Consider the following 21,065-nt stretch of genomic DNA (forward strand, 5'->3'; position numbering starts at 1 on the left):
TTTCTTTTAATATGATGTAAAGCAACTTGTGGCGACGTTGTGGTGCATTGTTCAACAATCTGTTGTCATGTTGTATTCACCAGTAAACAACTTAGACACTGCTAAACCATTTCCCATACTCAGATGTGTGTGTGAGTGTGTATGTATTTGGTCAGTAGCCTGGCTCAGCATGTGCGAAGGCGCAAGTTTCCAAAACAAAACACACGTAGCTCTGCAGGAAGGAGGGCTCTGCTTATCCTCACAGATTACCCTACTTATGTCCTGTCCTTCCCTTCCCCTTCACGGTCCACTCCCTCCTTGTCCTAGCCTATCACTGGCCTTGTACCTCAGTAGAGTTTCTATGCACAGGGATGTGGCTCCACATTTAATTGAACAACTGTCTGTTCTGCTAGGTGGTGATATGCCACCTTTTGGCTCGTTAGTATATGGCGTTTCCCTATTATGTTACAGACCAAAACAACCTTAGCATCATGAACCATCCATGGAGTGTTCGCAGACAGCACGTATTGGTTCATGTGCACTCAAACTGTAACGGTGCTCAACAACGTCCACGTAGGGTGTGCGTGCAGACCACTGCGGAAATGGGCAGATGGCGACCCAAGTGGACCTCTACAGACACACAGACCTAGAAAGTATGGTCTAACATTACCACTTTCAACAGGCTGAGTGAAAGAATTTTATAAACAACAAGGCTTGTGGGGTGCTCCTGGTCAGCAGTGATGAATACCTACGGACAGTGGTCAGAGGAGGCACAAACCACTAAATGATGACTGGGTTGTGCTGAAACAACAAGTCTGATCCACAGCCGCTCCAACTTGCAACATACAGCTGCTCAACGTCCCTGTGCCACATACCGCAGGGCACCTTCAGAGGTTTTGAGTGCATGCCTCACAGGTCAGAGCTGTTATAGTGGCACATGGAGGTCCAAAAGCAGATTAGGCAGGTCTTTTTTTTTTAATGCTATGGCTCATCAATGTTTAGTCCACAGGGGAAGAATGTGGATTGCTTTTAATAGTTTAGCTAGACCTGCTTTCTTTGCAATAATTTGTCAATTAATGTCTAATTACAAGTTTATAAGCTTGACAAGTGCAGACAATGCACTTGTGCAAAGAACAAAAAATTAAAGTATAATCTTTTTCTGTCTTTATTGAACACATCCAACAGTCAAACTGTGGTGGATCTCTTTTGGCATTAATAAGCTGAAACCAGTTCTTCCAGTTGCTGCGGAACAGACCTGTGCACCATTCAGAAGGAATTTTGAAGCATTCTTCTACAGAGACGCTTCATTTCAGACATTACTGTTTCATAATTCAGAAGTGGATTTCATACTGTCATTAATACCAACAGACTGTGTTTCCTTCATTTGGGTCGACACTATTTTAGTAGGGTGCATGTGTAATAAAGAAGTACATGTTACTGTCTCTTTCAATGTGTTGTTTCCTGGTTGTAAATCGTTTCCTGTGCATTTGTGACATCGAAACATGACTGACTAGCAAAAATAAAATTGACAATGATAAAGAAGTAAATTGGCTTTTTGCAGCAAGTTTACACACATTTAATTTAAGTGTAAAATAATAATTATATAGTATGTTTCATATAAGACTTTGCAGACAAGAGAAAGCTGTGGGAATTCCATGCATGTGGTCTATGCATGTGCGCTGACATGATGAGTGAGTAGGTTTAAGAATGGACCCTTTAATACCAGTTAGGCTGATGTGAGGCAGTTGCTTCCATGTCAAGAACATTTCCCATGCACAAAGCCTTTTACTTTTGTCCTAGAAAGATGTACATTTATCAGATGATTATGGCATTAAAGACTTTCAGAATGTCAAGACTCTCTTTTAATTCACCTCTATTGATATTTTCAACTACCTTCAATGGACAAATCTCATCTGTGTGCCAACACTAACCTTTATCGTATCTGTCCACATCTCTCCATCTATACTGGCCAGCATTTTGCTCTGCTGTCTCCTCTCTCTGACCTTCTATTCTTTCCCACTCCTCCTCCACTGTCCTTTATCGTTAGCTTTTCATCTTAATCATAACAGAAGCAGAGCAGCAGCAGAATCAGCAGCTGCCTTCCATGACTGTATTCTGCTGAAAGCAGCAACACGACAGACCAGCAACAGGACTAAAACCCACAGACACGCAGAAAAATACAGGGCTGCCACTTTGCACTTTAAGGCATAATATGTCTTTAAAAACAACAATTCAGAGTCTATTGATTTTGTAAAGCAACAAAATATTATGAATGGACCAAAACACATCATAAAAATGTTTGGCTACAGAACAAATGCACTTGAAGTCTTTTCAGAATTTAAAGCCTGTGGCCTCTTCAGATATCTTATCTTATCTCTGCAGACAAAACAAACTGGTATTATTTTCTATCTATTATTACTACTAGTATTAAGATACAACTCTGTTGTTGTATTTTGAGGCTTGAGGTGAAATTCCCAACATGCAATGTATCTCTATGATTCAAAAAATAATTTCAGAAAATAAAGCGTTAAGTGTTTAATTATGTCTGCCAGTTTCAGAGGCACCTAAAATTGTCTGCTGCAATTCAAAACAGAGAATTGTTGATACACCCTTATGTCACTGTCTGCTTCTCATTTCACTTCAGCTGAAACCAGCAAGCATCAGCAAACTAACTTCCCATGAAGCTTAGAGTTTCCACCACTGCATTATGGTGACTCAGTAAAAAGAGAGGCGCTCATTTATGAAAGAATAAAACACCTCAGGTCAATGGCATATGGAGGTTATATATAAAGAAACAAGGTGCTGCCGTCCTTGCACTGAAATGTACAGTCATTGTCCATCTGGTCCTACACACAATACTACATAGGACAAAAGAAAATATCAAATAGACAGGTTAAAATGATTGTTCAGGGTTTACGTAAATGAGGTTATATGGACTTGAATATAGTCAGTCAGCATTTTACATAAAGCTGACTGCACCAACAAGCAAAAACACAGGTCAGCACAAGCTCAGAGGACAACTGAAATATATTATTTTAACCACTCACAAAAATGTATGCCTGCTTAAATACTCTAATTTAGGAAAATGTTTCCCACTTGATCTCACTTTGACTTGATCCAGAGCTGCCTCCATCAATAAGTTTGAGGCTCAATACCATTTTATTGTTTTTTACTCCGACCACTTCCCCTACTCGTAGTCTTATGACGTCTTTGATGCCATAAGACTACATTTATTTCTTTGGATTCGGTTCACCTGGTAAAAATTGTATTATCCTCCATTTAAAGCAACTCAATGAAGGATTTCAACCTTCAAATAATGTCTCCAAGATTATTTTGATGGTACATCAACTTACAACTGGGTGAATGTTACCTCTGTCAAAGCCTGAGCAGGTCAGCATTGCCTGTATTGGCACTACGTTACTTCTGGTCTCAGGTTCAGAACTACAACATGCTACTTTAATATGGCAAACGTCAAAGTGCAATCACAGAACGATTTACCAATTGTGAGGGGAACCCGAGAGCAAATCCTACACTGTGTTTACACTAAAGTGTGCCCCTTAAAAAACTGAATATGAAAGGTTTGTTAGCCATTCACCAAACTTCTCCCTCAGAACGCTCTATGTTAGGGATGCAGCGGTCCAGTTTTCCCACGGTTCGGTATGCATCACAGTTTTTGGGCCATGGTAACGGTACGGTTTCAATATGTTAATATAAACTAACTCAGACTAGCAAAGGCAATATTGCATTGTAAAAATAATTAATTAAAAGCACACATAAAATCAAACCACAAACTTTATTTAAACAATAGTGCACTCTTCAAACTTTCTTTTTTCAGAGTCTCGTTCACTTGCCATTGTTTCTGCACTGTTCAGGCAGCGCTCAGCATGATTGGTTCCAGGGAAATTCAGCAACATTCGGATTGAGGGTTTGATATCCTTTGCATTTATCAAAGTATCATCAATGTTATGTTCCACCCCTTGCTTAGCTTGAAATTAAAAGTAAAAAGCCCACAGCCTTTCTTTGAACATCAGGTATGTTTTTTTTCATGCAATTACATTGTACATTAATGTCAAGGCAAATTTTAGATGATAGACATGGTGTGTCAAAATCCACTACTGAATCATCTGTATTTCATGCTGTGTGTAAGGATATGCAAATCCTTGAGCGTTCAGGCCATAAAGCCATTAAGCAATCTGTTAATGCAGTCAATGCGTCTGCTGAGTCTTACAGATGACCATCATGCATTTACTGTATTTTCTTACAGTTCCTGTCTGGGAGTCATGCAGTCAGTCTGTGAGGTTATATAAAGCTTCTTCCATTGTACATTTATTTGTCGGCTGTGAGTCAACAGTCAGAGTGTGTTGTACAGGCTGGATTAAATAAGAGTACCTTATACATTTCTGCAGATAAATCTAAATAACTGCACACTGCTGTTCCAATGTCAGCGCTCTAAGCTGAGCAGGAGCTGTAATAAATCATAGCATGTTTGAAACAGGCCAGCATAAATACAAAGACACCCACAGTCTTTGGTCTGGTGCCCATCATATCATATCATAATAACAGCTCAGGGTACATATCTGTTTATATAGATGTCGTACTAAGTGTCTGACCCAAGCACAGCTGCCTTTAAAAAACACCACATCCATGAAACAGGCCTGGTCAGCATGGTTCTGCAAATCCCAGAGGCCGGACTCCTACATCTTCACAGGACAAAAAACTAACCGGGCCCAGGGTCAGATTAACAGCTGGGAAGAACAACAAGCTACATCTGGTCTGTGTTTTAACGCTACAAGAGATCTGACTCCAAGTGAAAGTGCTGAGGAAATAATAAGCAACTCAACGGTGCACCAGAGTAATCACAAAACAATCACACGCTCCTGTTACAAAGACACACTAAGATTAATATCAGCTTCATATTGTTGACCCTCGGAGTGTGTCCATATCAAAAGCCTTGTCGTGGTCTACAGTCAATTGTCTTTGAATGGGCAACAGACAACCTTCATTTCCCAGGAAGTTCCTGTTAGGTCACTTTTGTAAAGTCACAGCAGTACGAAGTCACCCAGTATATTTCCATGCACAGTTAAGTCAAGCTGCAGTTGTAGCTCAAATACAATGTTCAGTTGGACTCCTGGCCCTGTCCCAGTATGCAAGCACTAGTGGGGAATCAATTTATGAATAAAGTATGTCCATCTCTGCTATGCTACACCCCCTTTCATCTTGTAAGCTGGCACAGGCCAGCATGAGTTCTACTCGGTTCTGACTGAAGATATACAAGCTGTTGTGGCTTAACTTTCAATCATAATACAATATAATAGTACAATTTCAGTCTTCTAAAAGTCTGTTTTTGTTGGATTAAACCCCATTTTTCACCAACTGGTAAAGACTAATAGAGTACAACGATCTATTTCAAATAAAAACTGCAATTTAACACAATGCGATCAGAAACAAATCAGAAAAGTCATATCTTGACTTACTGTGTTGAAAATCAATTAGCTGTTTTTCAGCAAAATATTTGTCCTGATAACAAAGACAATAAAACAGTCAAAGCCATTCATAAATGCTACAGTCGACATAGCCCTTGTAGGGCTGCTGTGTTTGTGTCACGACTGAACCTAGTCAGTGTTCGCAGGGCTTTACAGCTGATTCACCAATTGAATCAGCTCTGGTGTCTGTCAATGAGAGAACTCACCATTTACACTCACAGTCACTATGTAGAGCCCACCAATTAGGACTGATAGTGAAAGTAAAACATTCTTATATTGATAAATCCTCTGATGTAAGCAATGACTTACTCCCTCATAATTAGTTTCCATATGTGTGTAAAGGCTCTTTATGGCAAAGTTTTGTAATTTGATCTGCAAATTAACTTAGTCTGAATGTCTTTGGAATGTTGGTGAGAGAAACCATGTTCATGTTCATGTCATCTGGTCCACTGTGGTTTCTCTTCATAACTAGAAGCTAATACATACATACTATTATTTAGTCCTTCTAACAGATGCTACGGTAATTTCAAATTTCAAAGCATTACCGCAGCCAAACCTTACAGATGATTTTTGAGAGCTGTATGATTTGTAATTTAACAAAAGCTTATGAGCTCCTTGTTGTTGTTGTTTGGCTCTGTAGAGCTGAGCTAAGTAGGGTTAATTCTGAAGGACAGCTGAAGCATTTCTACCGGCAGGAAAAGACCTTTGGTTCAAAGCTTAATGTGGCTGTTCTGCAAAAGGAACGAAGGCAGAACCAAAACAACATGTCAGGAGTGCAGAGTCGAGATGACTGATAGCTTATTTAACTCTCGGCTCTATCTCAAACTGACAGAAATAAACAGTATAAGGCGTTGATGAACCAGTGAATAAATAATCTAAATTTAGTAAAACACCACTTCAAAGTCAATTTTACTGAACTGAATGTCATAACATTTGGGGATTTGGCGCGGTGGTGAACTCGGTGACACAGACCGAAGGAATGTGCTGCAGGCACACTGGCTGAACCAGTGTGTGACCTGGCAAACTGTCTCTTGTAAGAAATACTGCAACTATGCAGATAGATAGGTCAGCTCACCGGTGCAGAGATGAGGGAGAAACCCTGTGAGCAGGAACATTAGAGCAATCATGCTGGAAATATACACTCATAACATAAAATCGTAACGTAAAACACTACACCTCCAGATGCAACTCGAGAGCTTGTATACATTAACATAGGCTGTGGTAACAAATTATGCTGTACTCATCAGTCCTGAGTGAGGAAACAAAAACACTCTGAGGCATACGAGCAAATGTGTATGATTACTATAAATGCACTTCCGCGTCCACTAAGCTCTGAAGCTCATCAATCTCTGACTGATTCCTTAATGGACTAACAAAGTAGGGCTTCCACCTTACCATGCAAAGTGCTGTAATGAGATGAGATTTGATGCTATACAAATTAAATTGAACTACAACCCAGGTCTGCATTCTGGCCAGTATCAAACCGAGAACCAGTTGGGAGCGGCTCAATCCCACCTTTTCTTCTCCGACGCCAATATAAGTCTGACACAGTTGTTTAAACTGCCATGTTGTTAACCACACAATTGTGCCATATCTGTGCTAAATGAAGCATGAATATGTAATCCAAGTTTTTTAGAACATATCAGATTTTATGTTGTTTTGTTTACGATATCCGGTCCAGTAATTTTGGTCAATATCAAAGAGATACCCACCCCTCATCTTGCTAACAATACTACCTGACGAGTACTGTTTATGTTGTCTTTTAGAGATTCAATGTGACCTAAAAAGAAAAAAGCATAGTGAGGGGACAACATCAACTAAATTCTATAATTTGTGGCTGCAGACACCGACTGTAGAACATCTCTGCATCTTTGGCAGACTGGGGACACTATAAAACTTTCACAGTTGTTACTGAATTACAAAAGACTTGGATTACACACATGTCTACGAGCGACAGTTTAAAGGGTAAACAAACATTGCCCATTGTTGCAGTTGGGTAAGCATCAGTACACACTACCCAACTGTGTCCAGAATCAGCTGAAAAAATGCAAACACCTTTGATTGACTGCAACTGAGGTCGGGTCGGGTCTATTACTCTCATGCGCAGATTCCTGTCCCATCTAGCCATGCAGACTGTCCCCAAACTAGTGCTGACTGATGCAGACTCTGCCCAACTGTGAATCGGGCAAAACAATTTGAAGTGGGTGTTCCCAGCTTTACTGGAAATAGGTGGGCTGGCTTATTGGACACCAAGAATTGACAGGGCATCAACAAAGGCGATGGTTCCCAAACTTCTCACAGTCCCGTACCCCTTCAGACATTTGTCCTCCAGACATCTCCCACTTCAGAAATCAACTGCAATGTTTGGCTGCAATGTTTGGCCAATTTATGTGCCAGTTTCAAATGTTTGCAAATCATGTTTTTGTTTTTCGTTAGTTTTCTTTGCCTTTGCATACCCCTGGGGGGGTACAAATATCCCAGTTTGGGCATCACTGAATAAAGACATCATGAAAAACTGTTGTAACTGCATTAATGAATACTGGACACTGAGCTGTCAGTCCCTCAGTGACCCTGGAAACCCTGACCTTAGAGCACAAGATACTTGAAGCTGGAACAGCCTCTACCTCTGAGGATGTTTTTTGGTGTGGGGGGTAAAGATTTCCCAGCTCAATAAATGATGACTCAGCGCAGAATGCCTTGTGTGTGTGACACACACACACACACAGTTGGTGGGGAGAAGCTCACTGCAGCTCACCTAAGCTAACCGTAGCGAGCTAACAACACATCCCCTGGTGTTTGTGTCCGTTTAGCGCCGCAGCAGCTCAGCGACACTACAGCGGAAACACAAACACCGCCCAGTATCTCCCTCCCACCCGAACAAAACATGAATTAAAAAAAAATAAAACAATGTCCCAATATCGAGTCTAACCGGTATGACGGTGAACGCTCGTTGACTTAGCCAGTGAGCTAGCTCGAGGTGGCTAAGAGCGAGCTAACGCACGTACCTCATACTGGATGTACTGTTTCCTCCACTCCGGGGTGATGTGAGCGGAGAGATGCTCCGTGAACTTCATGGTGATGCGGCGCCGCTGCTGCTGCCGCTGCTGCTGCTCTTCTCCCCCGCTGCCTTCACACTTGAGCCGGGAGCTGCTGTCCTGTCCTCACCTCAGCTCAGCTCAGCTCACCGAGGTGGTTTAGGGATGTGTTGTTTTTTTATGACACTCTAACATCCGAAGACAGGCTGCTGCTGCTGCTCAGGGACACCGATGTCCCCCCCGTCTGTCCTCGCGCTAAGCTAAGCTAAAATAAGCCAAGCCAACGGCTCACATTTCAGTGCGTTTTTCCGCACGCACACGACGAAAAGTCACACCCTAACAACACGGGGCGATGTTGACATGATGGTTTCATGAGCGTTTAGTCTGTTGCAGTCAGACACTGATGCTAGCTCACTGTGGCTATCTTCCTCCTCCTCCTCCTCCTCCTCCTCTCTCACTGTTGTTCAGCCTCTCTCCACCTCCCTCTCCCTCGCTGCCTTCAGGTGCAGTGGGAAATATGAACACCTCGCCCTCCTTCAGGATTCACGGCCTTCGTTGGTGGTTGTGACGCGAGGTGTGGCATTTTGGCCACGAAACTCGTTCCAGAAGTGACGCGTGTGAGCTCAAAGGAGGCCACGAACACGGCAATTTGTTCAATGGACAAAGATTATAGGGCACATAATTCCTGTTTACAAATTTAATTTGTTATTTCACCCAGTTCAGGTCTGGTTTTACTCATGTATATATTATTAATGTCTCTGCTGTGATCAAAAGAGTACTAGGAAAGTAAAATAAATAAATAAAACAGCATGAATTCTGAGATTAAAGTCAGAAAGTCAGAATTCTGAGAAAAAGTCAGAATTCCAAGAAATTCAGAGGAAAAAAAGTAAGAAATCAGAGATTAAAGTTAGAACTCTGACTTAATTCTCAGAATTCATGCTGTTTTATTATTATTATCATCATTATTATTTATTTATTTTTCTACTTAAAAAATACTCTTTATAGATCTCTGTTAAAGGGAAAGTTCAGTTTTGTTGGAATGTGGTTTGACATGCAGTTCTTGCTGATTGTCTGCTGTGTGTCCCCCCCCAGCACTTGGAACTAGTCTGAGACACAAATGCTCACTGGAACTGCAACTAACCATTATTTTCATAAATGTTTTCAGAAAATGTTGAAAAAACCTTTCCCAAACCTCGAATGGTGATGTTGGGTTACATTTGCTGTCATTAAAGGTGTGGTTTACGTTTGTGTGGAACGTTGGACGTCTTGAGACGCAAGACAAATTTCAGAGTAATCTGATAACAAAGTGTAATCTAAAATAATCAAATCTAATGTTCTCAAATGTCTTGTTTTGTCCACAACACAAAAGATGTTTAATGTAATGATTTCTTTTTCAAATGGAGCAAAGAATCCAGAAAATTATACTGATTAATTTTTAACCGTGGAGCTGTTTTTGTGCACAAAATACCACGTAGAATTGTGTGATCAAATGGTATTGCTAACAATAGCTAGCCCGAGTCATGTTTGCATTTCGCGGTTGACGTCACTCCCTGTTCCGACTTCCAAGTTCCAATGTAAACGGAACGCAGTTGACGTCGGGAGACAAAAGATTTAAAAAGTTTCCACTTTACAAGGATGAAAATCAATCATATATATAAATTCATCATTTCAATTGCAATCCTTTCAAATCTGTCCCCACTCGGCGTTGTGTGCTGTCACAAAGAGGCTGCAGATTACAATAGCACTTGAATGCCACACACGTGATGTCGTCAGCCACCTTTGGGAGAAGATGACGTAGATGCTGGTTGGGGAACTTGTGGTGGAAAGTTTCCATCACACACACACATACGTCCTCTCTGTCAGTGTATGTGTGTGTGTGTTTGCACAGCATTATGTAAAAATAATGACAATATCCTGTTGACAATAAATTCTGCTGGAACCTTGTATTGTGCAATATTGTAGATCAACATTTAGTATGTTGTTATGTACGTATTATATTATACAACTCAACTTTAATTTAACTCATCCCTATTTCTGCATATATAAGACATTTCTCCATGTCTCTCTCTTTCTATTTTTAGCTTTAAACCTACAGTTTTTCCTTTTAACCATTAAACTGATAATATCAACTCTCACATGCCATGAAAGTGCTTGACAAAATGCAGACCTTTTATTTTTAGTGTAGTTCACTTCAGTTTATGCAAATACAGGCGTGTGCTATAATCCATAACTATACACAAGCTGCAACTGCAAATGAAATCACTATGGAGATAAAACACGCCAAACTGTTGTAAACAAGGGATATGAGATCTCTAATCTTTTCCTCCCACGTGGAACAAATCAGATTAGAGCCATGAAAGTGTAAGCAGGAAAAAACAGATTCAGATATCATTCATTTGTGGGAATTAATCTGATAAATGTGTGCTTTTGTGTCTGTAATCTAAGTGTCCAAACTTTATCACTGAGGGCAAAACAATATGTCAATTAGCAGGAGCAATATCGCCTGACCTTTATTGTTTTAAAGTTATCAAAATGAATCAAATGTAGGTTAATTATGCTTGATAATCTCTCCGGTGCAGGATTTCAATTTATTTGGATGGAGATAAAGGTGGCAGCAGATTCTCAAAACACAATGAGTCTTTAAGATAAGACAGTGGTGAATGACCATCACCACCTATGATCACATGAACTCATACCAAGGTTTCATGTTTTGTTAAATGTTTTCCTGAAGCATATCTCTATTTTCACTTCCCTTTTTCGACCTATGAACAATTTTCAGGTCACTTTTCGAAAGACAATGTAGACAGGTCCTGAAAAATAAACAATGAAAAAATGGGCATGAAGAGTGTAAATGTAGTGTAAACGCAGCCAGTCGGAGGTTCACATTCTGGCTTCATCAGGCAAAAAGTGAATTATTTAACCCTTTTTTTCTTATCTCCGTAAATAAACTAAATAAATATCTTTGTTCTCATAATCTGAGTCATAAAATTAAAGGATTAACACAAGTTAATCACAGATAATTTCAATGGGATTGTAAATAATCAATAGTACAGCAACCTCTAGTGTTTGTTTATCACATTACATCCCCATGTGTATTCCAGGTCCTGCACATCCATCCTTACATCTTATTCACACAAATGACTTTCTTTGTTCATCATTTGTTGTTGTTGTTGTTTATGTCTCTTATCAGGACTCAGTGACACCATTTGGCTCCTTAATCTCGTGAGAGAAGGTGTCACTTTTCTTTTTCCTCCTTTCTTCAGTCATATTAAACCAATCTTATTAAACTAAATTGTCCTTAAAAACTAACAGTACTAGCTGGTGTTGTACCAGTGGAATTAAGTGTAACAGTCATAGGTACAATATTTAATATTAGCGGCAGTACTGCGTACTATTTTTAGGTACATTGTTTGTACTGGTCGTTATAGCAACAGATTACCAACCAGGCAAAAACCAAAAACTGTGTCTATAAAATAGACTTAAAACTAAAAATGAAATAAATTAAATCAAATTAAACATTTTAAAAAGCTATATAATTCATTATCTATATTTATTTTACTGTCACCTGCTAAATAATTAAATAAGGTGTTTTTAATTAACATGAAAAAAGGGAAAAGGTTTTTTTCTCGGCCAAGGAGTCATGAGATAAAACTGTGTACCTCTCGTGGTACCTGAAGGAAAATCAGAAATACTAATTAAATATAATCCCAGGCTCCACTAGTCTACATGTCAATGTGTCCTTTCCTAGTTTTGATAACCACGCAAAGCTGCAGGAGGAAACTTAAGTGTCTTTCCTAAGGAAACACTGACATGTAAAGGCCCAGAATCAAACCCTTAACCTTCTATATGTAAGACGACTCACTCAACCACTCACCCACCCTCACCCATATGAGTAAAACAAATTGTAGAACATGAGTGTGCTGGTTGCAGTTGACTCATCATTGTCTTACATAATGTTATGATTCAAAATTCAAGCTTGCGGCTACATTTGAGCTTGTAATAGAATCGATAGATGGACGCAGTGTCGGATTATGTAATTTGTGAGAGTGTGTATGTTTAAAAAAACAAACAAACATGTAGCTGTGAAGGGGATTTAATGAAATGCTGAGTGCAACTGACGTGACCTGTGGCCTGTGGAAACATGCAGGGACTAAATGTAGAGCAGTCATTATTGGGGATTAGCAGCCAGTCACGGTCAGATTAGGCTGCAGGCTCTCTGCCTTTTATAACACTGCTGTTCACATGAAAACAGCAGTCGCCGCAGTTAGAAACAGACAGTAAATAAAGAGGGAAGTAAAGCAGATATTTACATATTTGAATTGATATTTTCATGCATAATTTGTGTTAGTCGGTGTCAGAACCAGTGCTGTCTCTGCTGCGCGTCACAGTATTAATGTTTGAATTAATAATAACATTACATTATTATTATATTACTTCATAATTATTGATGTGATGCATGACTTTGTAAAGTGCAAATTAAAAACAGTTTTAAAAGTGAACTATGATACAATAGTATACATACAGATATTTCAAAGAATATAAACACCCATACATCACACACACACACACACACACACACACACACACACACACACGTTTTCTTTTTATTCTTTTATTTGTTTTCACACACATAAACACAAGAAAACCTAAAAGTTTTAAGTTTTTAATAAAAAAGTCTTTTATTAAAGAAACACCTTTTCTTAAGATTCATAAACAGAAATGGGTGGAGCCTTTTTCTCTCTACATTTTATTTATGTATGAAGGGCAACAAAGGAACAACAACAAAAATGTCACAATGTTACAAAAACATGATACAAATACCATTACAGAACACACTGAATTCACTCCACCTTACATACGGTAAGAAAAATCATCAAAGATATGATACATACAGTACAAGGATCTTATAAACCATGAGGTTCTGGACTGAGCGTGTAAGTGGACGTCGTCTTACTGTTGCAACACAAATCCAAGTTTGGACGCCTCATTTTTACGGTGCCATGATTTTGACATTTGACATTTTGAAACCGTACATTTTAAAATATCATGTGTAACCAGGCTCCTTGATATGGGCTGTAAATCACAGGGGTGTCCACACTTACCGTCTATTGTCCTCTACATTGGAACATAAAGTACAAAGGGACATCATGTGCTATTGAAAAAGATCTGAAACACCAGAGAAAACTGTTTATTTTCCCATAGAATTCAATTCAAATTGAGTTATTTCTGCGCCCTGATAGCGATTCAATAAACTGTTACTTCCTGATCAGTCTCAACCTTCAAACAGGAAGACTATATACAGTTTTTATGAGAATAACTGGAAAGAAGCATGAAATATTAATGTAATTCCCCACTTATTATTGGAAAAATTCACCATGACAAACTTTTTTAATGATTTTTTTCTCATCTTTAAATGATTTTGCAGTTTTGAGAAGATTCCAGCCGTCGTGGACAGTGAGGCTCCTCTCTTGGCATTCACCGCGTGCCTTAATTGACTGATTTTAAATCAAGGTCCACTGTGAACACTGAGAGAGCGCGAGAGAGCCAAGACTCTTCCTTCATTCAAGAGACAGGGACAGTCACCTTGAGGACGAACGAGCCGAGGTGCAACAGCGCTGCTGCTGCTCTTCATCATCTCTTTTGTTGACGCTCGTGCTGTGTCTCTTTCTCTGGATAACACTTACTTTTATTTATCCAACCATAAAGAGTCCATGTCAAACATGCAGCCGCAGCTCCTGCCTTTGGAATCGTCTATAAAGAGGAAAAATGAACAGAAATGACAAAGAAAACAGAGTTATAATTCAATAAAAGGCTTAAAGACTTAAAGGTCACACCTCTACCTGCTGACCATCTTCCCCTTTTTCTCCCTCTGTCGTTCACGACACCTGTCAACTGTTTCCATCTCCTCGCCTCAAACACAACACACACAATCCTTCAGCGGCACAAAATCATTCACACGCCAACAATAACTAAACCTCAGCTTCTTCTTTTTTTTGTTAATGACATGTCAAGGACACATCAAGCAGGCAGCCATTACAGAGCAGAGCCCGCACTGGCCTGCACACATCTGAATGAGGCTAGGAGCAGATTTTAATGGTGGGGCTCCTTTTGTCAATGTCAACACGCCTAAAAACAGCTCAATATTTTTTCAAAATCAAACAAAATTTCTGAAAATCAAATTCATTCAAATGTAATTTTCTTTGCTTGTGTCAAATAATGTCATTCTCCTTGTGAAAATGAACCATAAAGGTTCAGATTGATTAAAAAATATAGTCCTATTGTGCAAATAATTGAGGATAAAATGAAATAAAAAAAATGCACTGCAGTAAACACACTGTCATGTTGCTACATTGTTCCAAAAAGATCAAAAATAACCACAATGATCAGGAACAAACACGGAAACAGAAAATGCCCATGTTTGAATTAAACACTTCAGATTTATTAAACCTCACATTTGTGACGACACTGAATGCACCATATTATTACTAGTGTGTATGTGGGCCGTGGGCTATGCAGCATTAGCCTACATGCTCCATTAAAGGCCTGCACACACACACACACACACACCAGCATCCAACCGAACACACTGACGCCAAACAATAAAAGACTCCACAATATGGAAGCATATGAAAACATTAATATTTACGTCTGCAGACGCTTAAATTGCATGCATAATCCTAATCCTAATCTTAATCCTGAGCAGGATTCACATGCATAAATGTTAAACAAATGAAAATAGTTCACCGAAATAAGCAGAGCGTCGACATCTGCAGTGAAACACGGAGTCTCCTTGTCGCATTATCTCCTCCAGGATCCATCCCGAAGCCTTCACATCCTCCCTCTCCTCCTCTCCTCCTCTCCTCCACCTCATCCTTTCATGCAGAGACATTCACGAGACAAAGATGATGTCTTCTCCTCGTGTCCGCCAGGGTAAGAAAACAAACAAAAATAAAATAAAGACACATTTGGTCTTAATAATCGAGAGGATTTGATCATGAATGGAATCGCAGCGTTCGGTTTGGTTTCATCCTCCCGGACAGTGCGGACGGGCGGGCGCTGCTGGATAATACGCGTAGGAAGAAGAAGAGCTGGAGGGATGAGGCGGGGTGACGTCATCATGCAGGCAGATGCTCTCTCTCTCTCTCTCTCTCTCTCTCTCTCTCTCTCTCTCTCGCTCTCTCGCTCTCTCCCCCCCTCTCTCTCTCTCTCTTTGCCCTTGAGACCAGTGTCATCCTCCTGCAGCTGATGCTGCTCTGGGATGTGTCAGGTCATTTTCACTTTGACTGTTCTGCAGCACATTTTAATAATAATCATTTAAAAAATTTTTTTTAAAAAAGGCACCATGGTTCTCAAACTGTTGTACATGTACCATCAATGGTACAGAGGATTCCTCTGGTGGTATTGGATGACAGTGCTGTAATATACTGTGTTAATTATTTTTATTTATATTACTAGCAACTCTTACTTTTACTCCACTACATTTCCTGTAACTATCTTTGTTACTCGTTACTACCAAATAAAATCAGGAGAAGAAGAGTTGGTTTCACATCCATTCACATGCTGCAACATGGAGTTAAGTGTTTTTGCTCAAGGACACATATAGATATACATACACATAACTCCTCACTCTTTTAATACTTATTAAACTTAAAGGAACTCTTCACTGATTTGCATTTAGCTTTGTATTATTAGAATAGCGGTAGTATTTTTGAATAATTGTGCTTCCCTCCCTCAGTTTCCCCTGAGTCGAGAAATATCTTCCTTGTTTGTTTTGGGAATCACTTCATTTTAGGTATGTTGTTGTGTTTTAGTTCATGTTGTTGTGTTTTAGTTCATGTTGTTGTGTTTTAGTTCATGTTGTTGTGTTTTAGTTCATGTTTTCCTATTTGTGTTGGCGATTGCACTTCAGGGCCACCGTACATACATCATATAATATATACGACCCAAAAACGTCTAAAAACACAAAAGAACTACTGCGTTGCGTTCATGGTCAGTGCTACTGTAGGAATCTTTGAGGGACAGTAAAAAGTGCTTCTCTAGTTATTTCTCAGTGACTGCCCCTTCTCCAGGCTGGGTCACTAAAAAGTCGGGGTATGGGCCGCATGTGGCCCACGGGCCGCCATTTGAATAGACTGGCTCTAAATAAATGTGATCTTTCTTCAGGAGCAACGTGAACCTGTGAAACTGTGAGAAATATCGGCGCCATGACTCAGCACTTTCCTGCCAACTGAGCATAATGGTTGTAAGATTGCTTCCTCACTCGGTGACTGCTGCTGCTGCTGTGGCTGCTGCTGCTGCTGCGGCTGCTGCTGCGGCTGCTGCTGCTGCTGCTGCTGTGGCTGCTGCTGCTGCTGCTGCTGCTGCTGTGGCTGCTGCTGCTGCTGCTGCTGCTGCTGCTGCTGCGGCTGCTGCTGCTGCTGCTGTGGCTGCTGTGGCTGCTGCTGCTGCTGCTGCTGCTGCTGCTGCTGTCCTTCCACTCCTGTGGGACATGTTATGCCAGATGTGATGAATGCCACACATTTCCTCTGAGTGCACATTTCAGCAGAAAAAGGAGCGGATGTACTCTGACTCCTGAGGGTGAAATGAGGCCCAGTGAGGTGAAGTGGTGAAGCGCTGCATGACCGGGAGTCAGTCCAGCACTGAAAGTCTGTCACACTATAATTTGAACATGAATCACTTCCTTTCCTTTTCACCACACAGACACAAACTGGCAGATGATACTTATGATGACATCATGAATCCTGAACAGAGCCAATAAAATGCTGTTTGAACAGCTGATTTAAGACACTTTAATATCATATAAATGATATCTGAAATGATAAAATAATATCTCTTTTTGTTTTCTGTCTTGAATTTAACAGCAATAATAACAATGATAATAATAAGAATAAGAAATGTTATTTATATAGCACTTTTAGGTCATAATTTTACACACAGATTAACACACGGCACACGGCACAGATCAGTGCTGCAGGTGCACCCTCGGTAAATTATATATTACTATATAATACACAACTCCTTATATGGACATCCTGGGTGTGTGTGTTTATATGCCACATATTTGAATGTGTATTTGTTTAAATAAATAAATAAATAAATAAAAAATGAGGCAAGCACAAGCAGAGTGTTGAATTTCCCAAAGAATATGAACACAAATGCCCCAGGTTTGAAGACAGTTTACTGTTGAACTCCTGAGTCACTTTGCTTCTTTTATTTATATATTTATTTATTTTTGAAAAATCACAGAAGGAAATGACTTATTTATTAGTCTGAGTGACAAACACAGCCTGTCAGCTACAGCAGATGTTATAACGTGAGTAAACACCAGAGGGCAGCCTTTCTTTAGAGAAGACTGACTCCTATCATCACTAACATCATCATCATTACTGTCAGAAATATCACCTTTTACAGAAAACTATAACTTAAATTATACTCTATTTGGTTTAATTCTATCACCAGGATCGTCACGTGTTCTGTGACATCTTTTAATTTCATGAGCGTGGCGTCTGTGTCCTCAGCTGTTAATCTCACGTCTAATTGGCTAAAAAGAGGAGATGAAGCTCAGACCAGGAATAGGACGACGTCCTACTCACTGAGACCTGCGAGGGTGTGTCCATGTCCAAGAGGTGAGACAGAGTGTAGGTGAGGACACGAAGTGCAGACACTTTATCGCCTGTGTTTTACATGATAGTTTTAGATTTTTATGGATCTTTATAGAACATTTGACAGAATTCATCCTGCATACACATCTGAACTTTCTGTCAAATCTACGGTGGCTTGGAAGTGCAAACTAATACTAAACAGTAAACACAAGTTGAAACAAAATGACATTTTCGGAAACAAATTTACAAAATGCCAAACACAAAAGAAATTCTAGAAATGAGAAATTCTAGCTGCACAGTGTTTGTTTCGGGGGATTGTAAGTGTGTTTCGCGTCTTGTGACTTTGTTTCTGAAAATAAATGTGCATTCCTTTCTGTAAGAATTGTGGCTTTTGTTCATTTGTTTTGGGAATTTGTAAAAATGTTTTTCATTTTGTAAATTTGTCTCCGAAAATGTGAATTTGTTTAAATTTTTGTTCATTTGTTTAGGGATTTGTCATGTTGCAAATTTATTTTCAAATAAATATTGTACATTTTTTGCGGGAATCTGTACAATTGTTACACATTTTGTGAATTTGTTTTGGAAAATGTCTCAAGTTTCATAAGTTTGTTTCAGCACTTATGTAAAAGTGTTTTGCCAAATGTATTTATTTATTTCTTGTCTTGAATGTAAATTTGTCTCAAGCTTAGTAGTAATGGGGTTTGCACTTCCAGGCCACCATCCAAATCAGTAGTCTTCTAATGCTGCACACACATACCAAATTCTGTTTAAATTTGATTCTATTTGAGGTTTTGACATATGTATGCCTATTACAGTAGACAGGGATTTCATTAAAAAACTGTTTTGTTCATCAATTTGTTCTGTTTCCAATGATTTGGGAGCGATCTGTATATAAAGTGATTATACAGTAGTGTGAGTGGGTTCATCATATTACTTCACACCTCAAAGAAAGATTCCAGGAACATTAGTGAGCCTGCATAACAAGCCTCACAAGCAGCCAAACACTTATTGTACAATCACCATCTCACACACTTGTGATGTGACGCGAGCGCAGATTCAGCTGCTTCCATGTGAAAGTCACAGCTCAGCCGCCGAATCAGGGAGCTCAGCCATGTGACACCCTCCAGTGACGGGAGCAGGATACATTCCTCAGACGGCAGAGTAAGACTTTAGAGAGAAAGACTCTCAGTGTCAGTGTCAGTGTTAGTGTTAGTGTGAGTGTGACCAAACATACACTCTGAGCAAGGCTGCATTCAAACTCACAGCAGCATTAAAGGTCCAGGGTGTAACATTTATGAGGGTTTACTGTCAGAACTTTAATATACTACCCATAAATATGTTTGTAGAAGTGTAAAATCATTACAGAAATGTACATTTTTCTAGAATAAGCCTTTTATGTGTGCTTCAGGCAAGGTTTCTTGCTTTACTGAGGCCGCCATTTTGTGCCAAACCAGCCAGAGTGTGTGTTTCGTGTGTCGTAGCCAAGGTTATAATAGTTTTGGATTTTTTTCATTAGTTTTAATTTAGTTTTGTCTTTTTGTTTTTATAAGTAGTTAGTTTAGTTTTAGTTTTAGTTTTAGTTTTAGTTTTAGTTTTAGTTTTAGGGAAGGGTTTGCTTACTATTTATTTTTTTGTAAATGCTCAGTTTTGATACGTTTTACTTTTTGTTTTAGGTTTTTTGTAATATGGAGTATTTGCCAGGTGCAAGATTCAAAAGGGTCATAATAAGTATTTTGTAGTAACAGTTTTAGTTAGTTATAGGGCCAAACTGAAAAGGAACAAAAGTAATCTTTCAAGAATAAAGTCATAATATCATGAGAATAAAGTCATTATTAATCAAGATGATAATGATACAAAATCTCATAATATTATGACTTTTTTTCTCCAAGATTAGATTATTTTTCTTTGTTATTTGGCCCTAATACACCATCGTATTTCATAAACACACAAATCAGTTTCAATTAGTTGTTTTTCTTTTTATTTCAGTTAACGAAATAGGTTTTTTTTTTTTATTTTAGTTGTCGTTATTTTGTCAGTTTTCTATAGAACTATAATAACCTTGGTTGTAGCAGAGGCTAAAATACCATTTTTGGTATGTGAGGGCCACCGTAGTTCCCTGATGTGCATAGGAAAGGATGTATATGTATATATATATATATATACAATTATATCATACAGTATATGTCATTAAAAAAGAAAGAAAGTGTGATAAATCTATGGTGCTATAGACATGAATTCATGGGGTTAATATAGTTAATGTGTGAAATAATCAGTTAGACTCACACCAATACAAACTTATTAAGGTCCATACACGGTATGTCACAGCTGTATTAGTGTCCATTAGTCATATGTCCTCACAACTATAGAATGATCTGTGTGTGTTTTCTTGTGTGTGTATCGTTGTGAGGACCAAAAAAACACTCATTACCGTTTAAAAAGTAAAAATAAACTATTATAAAGTAGCAAATCTGCTCTTAAAACTAATAAAGTCTGAAAAATCCAAAACTATTATAACTCTGAAGGTCAGGGGTGATGCTTTGTTTAAGCTGTCCAAATGAATGGAGGTCAATACAGTGTCCTATAAGAAGAGCTCTGTGTGTGTGTGTGTGGACACAGACAGAGCATGTGCAGAGCAGCAGCAGAGATTAGAGCGCTCTCTAACTCTGGCTGCTCCGTGTCCTCAGCCTCCTCAGCTCAGATTACTGGAATATTCCGACATTCACACACACACACACACACACACACACACACACACACACACACACTTTGATTGAGAACATTGGTGATAAACCGTTCACTCTGATTGATCAGACTCAGTGAAGTGACAGTTGTGGACAGTTTGTCAGTGATGACAGGGACAGACGAGCTGGACAGTGGATTTCCTGACATCATGATGTGTGTGAGTGAACACGTAAAGTGGCTTCAGACCAGATAACATTTCAAATTCAACACGACACACACTGAGA

The 21,065-nt window shown here is 39.2% G+C and overlaps 1 protein-coding gene and 1 long non-coding RNA gene across 2 annotated transcripts in view; both read right to left on the minus strand.

Annotated features, from left to right (window-relative positions):
- The window catches only part of LOC131461254 (xenotropic and polytropic retrovirus receptor 1 homolog), a 34,219-nt gene extending 25,293 nt beyond the window's left edge, over nucleotides 1–8,926 (minus strand). Inside the window, exon 1 of the mRNA XM_058632361.1 lies at nucleotides 8,468–8,926. Coding sequence (XP_058488344.1) covers nucleotides 8,468–8,536 — 69 coding nt within the window. The 5' untranslated portion in view covers nucleotides 8,537–8,926. The remainder of the gene's footprint in view (nucleotides 1–8,467) is intronic.
- A 4,302-nt stretch (nucleotides 8,927–13,228) lies between these two features.
- On the minus strand, nucleotides 13,229–15,535 carry LOC131466651 (uncharacterized). The gene is made up of 2 exons (XR_009241443.1): nucleotides 15,242–15,535; nucleotides 13,229–14,248 (listed from the first exon to the last, which is right to left on the minus strand). It is a non-coding gene; the product is annotated as an uncharacterized LOC131466651 (long non-coding RNA).
- Between the last annotated feature and the right edge of the window lie 5,530 nt (nucleotides 15,536–21,065).

The sequence above is a fragment of the Solea solea genome, chromosome 1, assembly GCF_958295425.1.
Source record: "Solea solea chromosome 1, fSolSol10.1, whole genome shotgun sequence".
In the NCBI taxonomy this organism is placed as follows: domain Eukaryota; kingdom Metazoa; phylum Chordata; class Actinopteri; order Pleuronectiformes; family Soleidae; genus Solea; species Solea solea.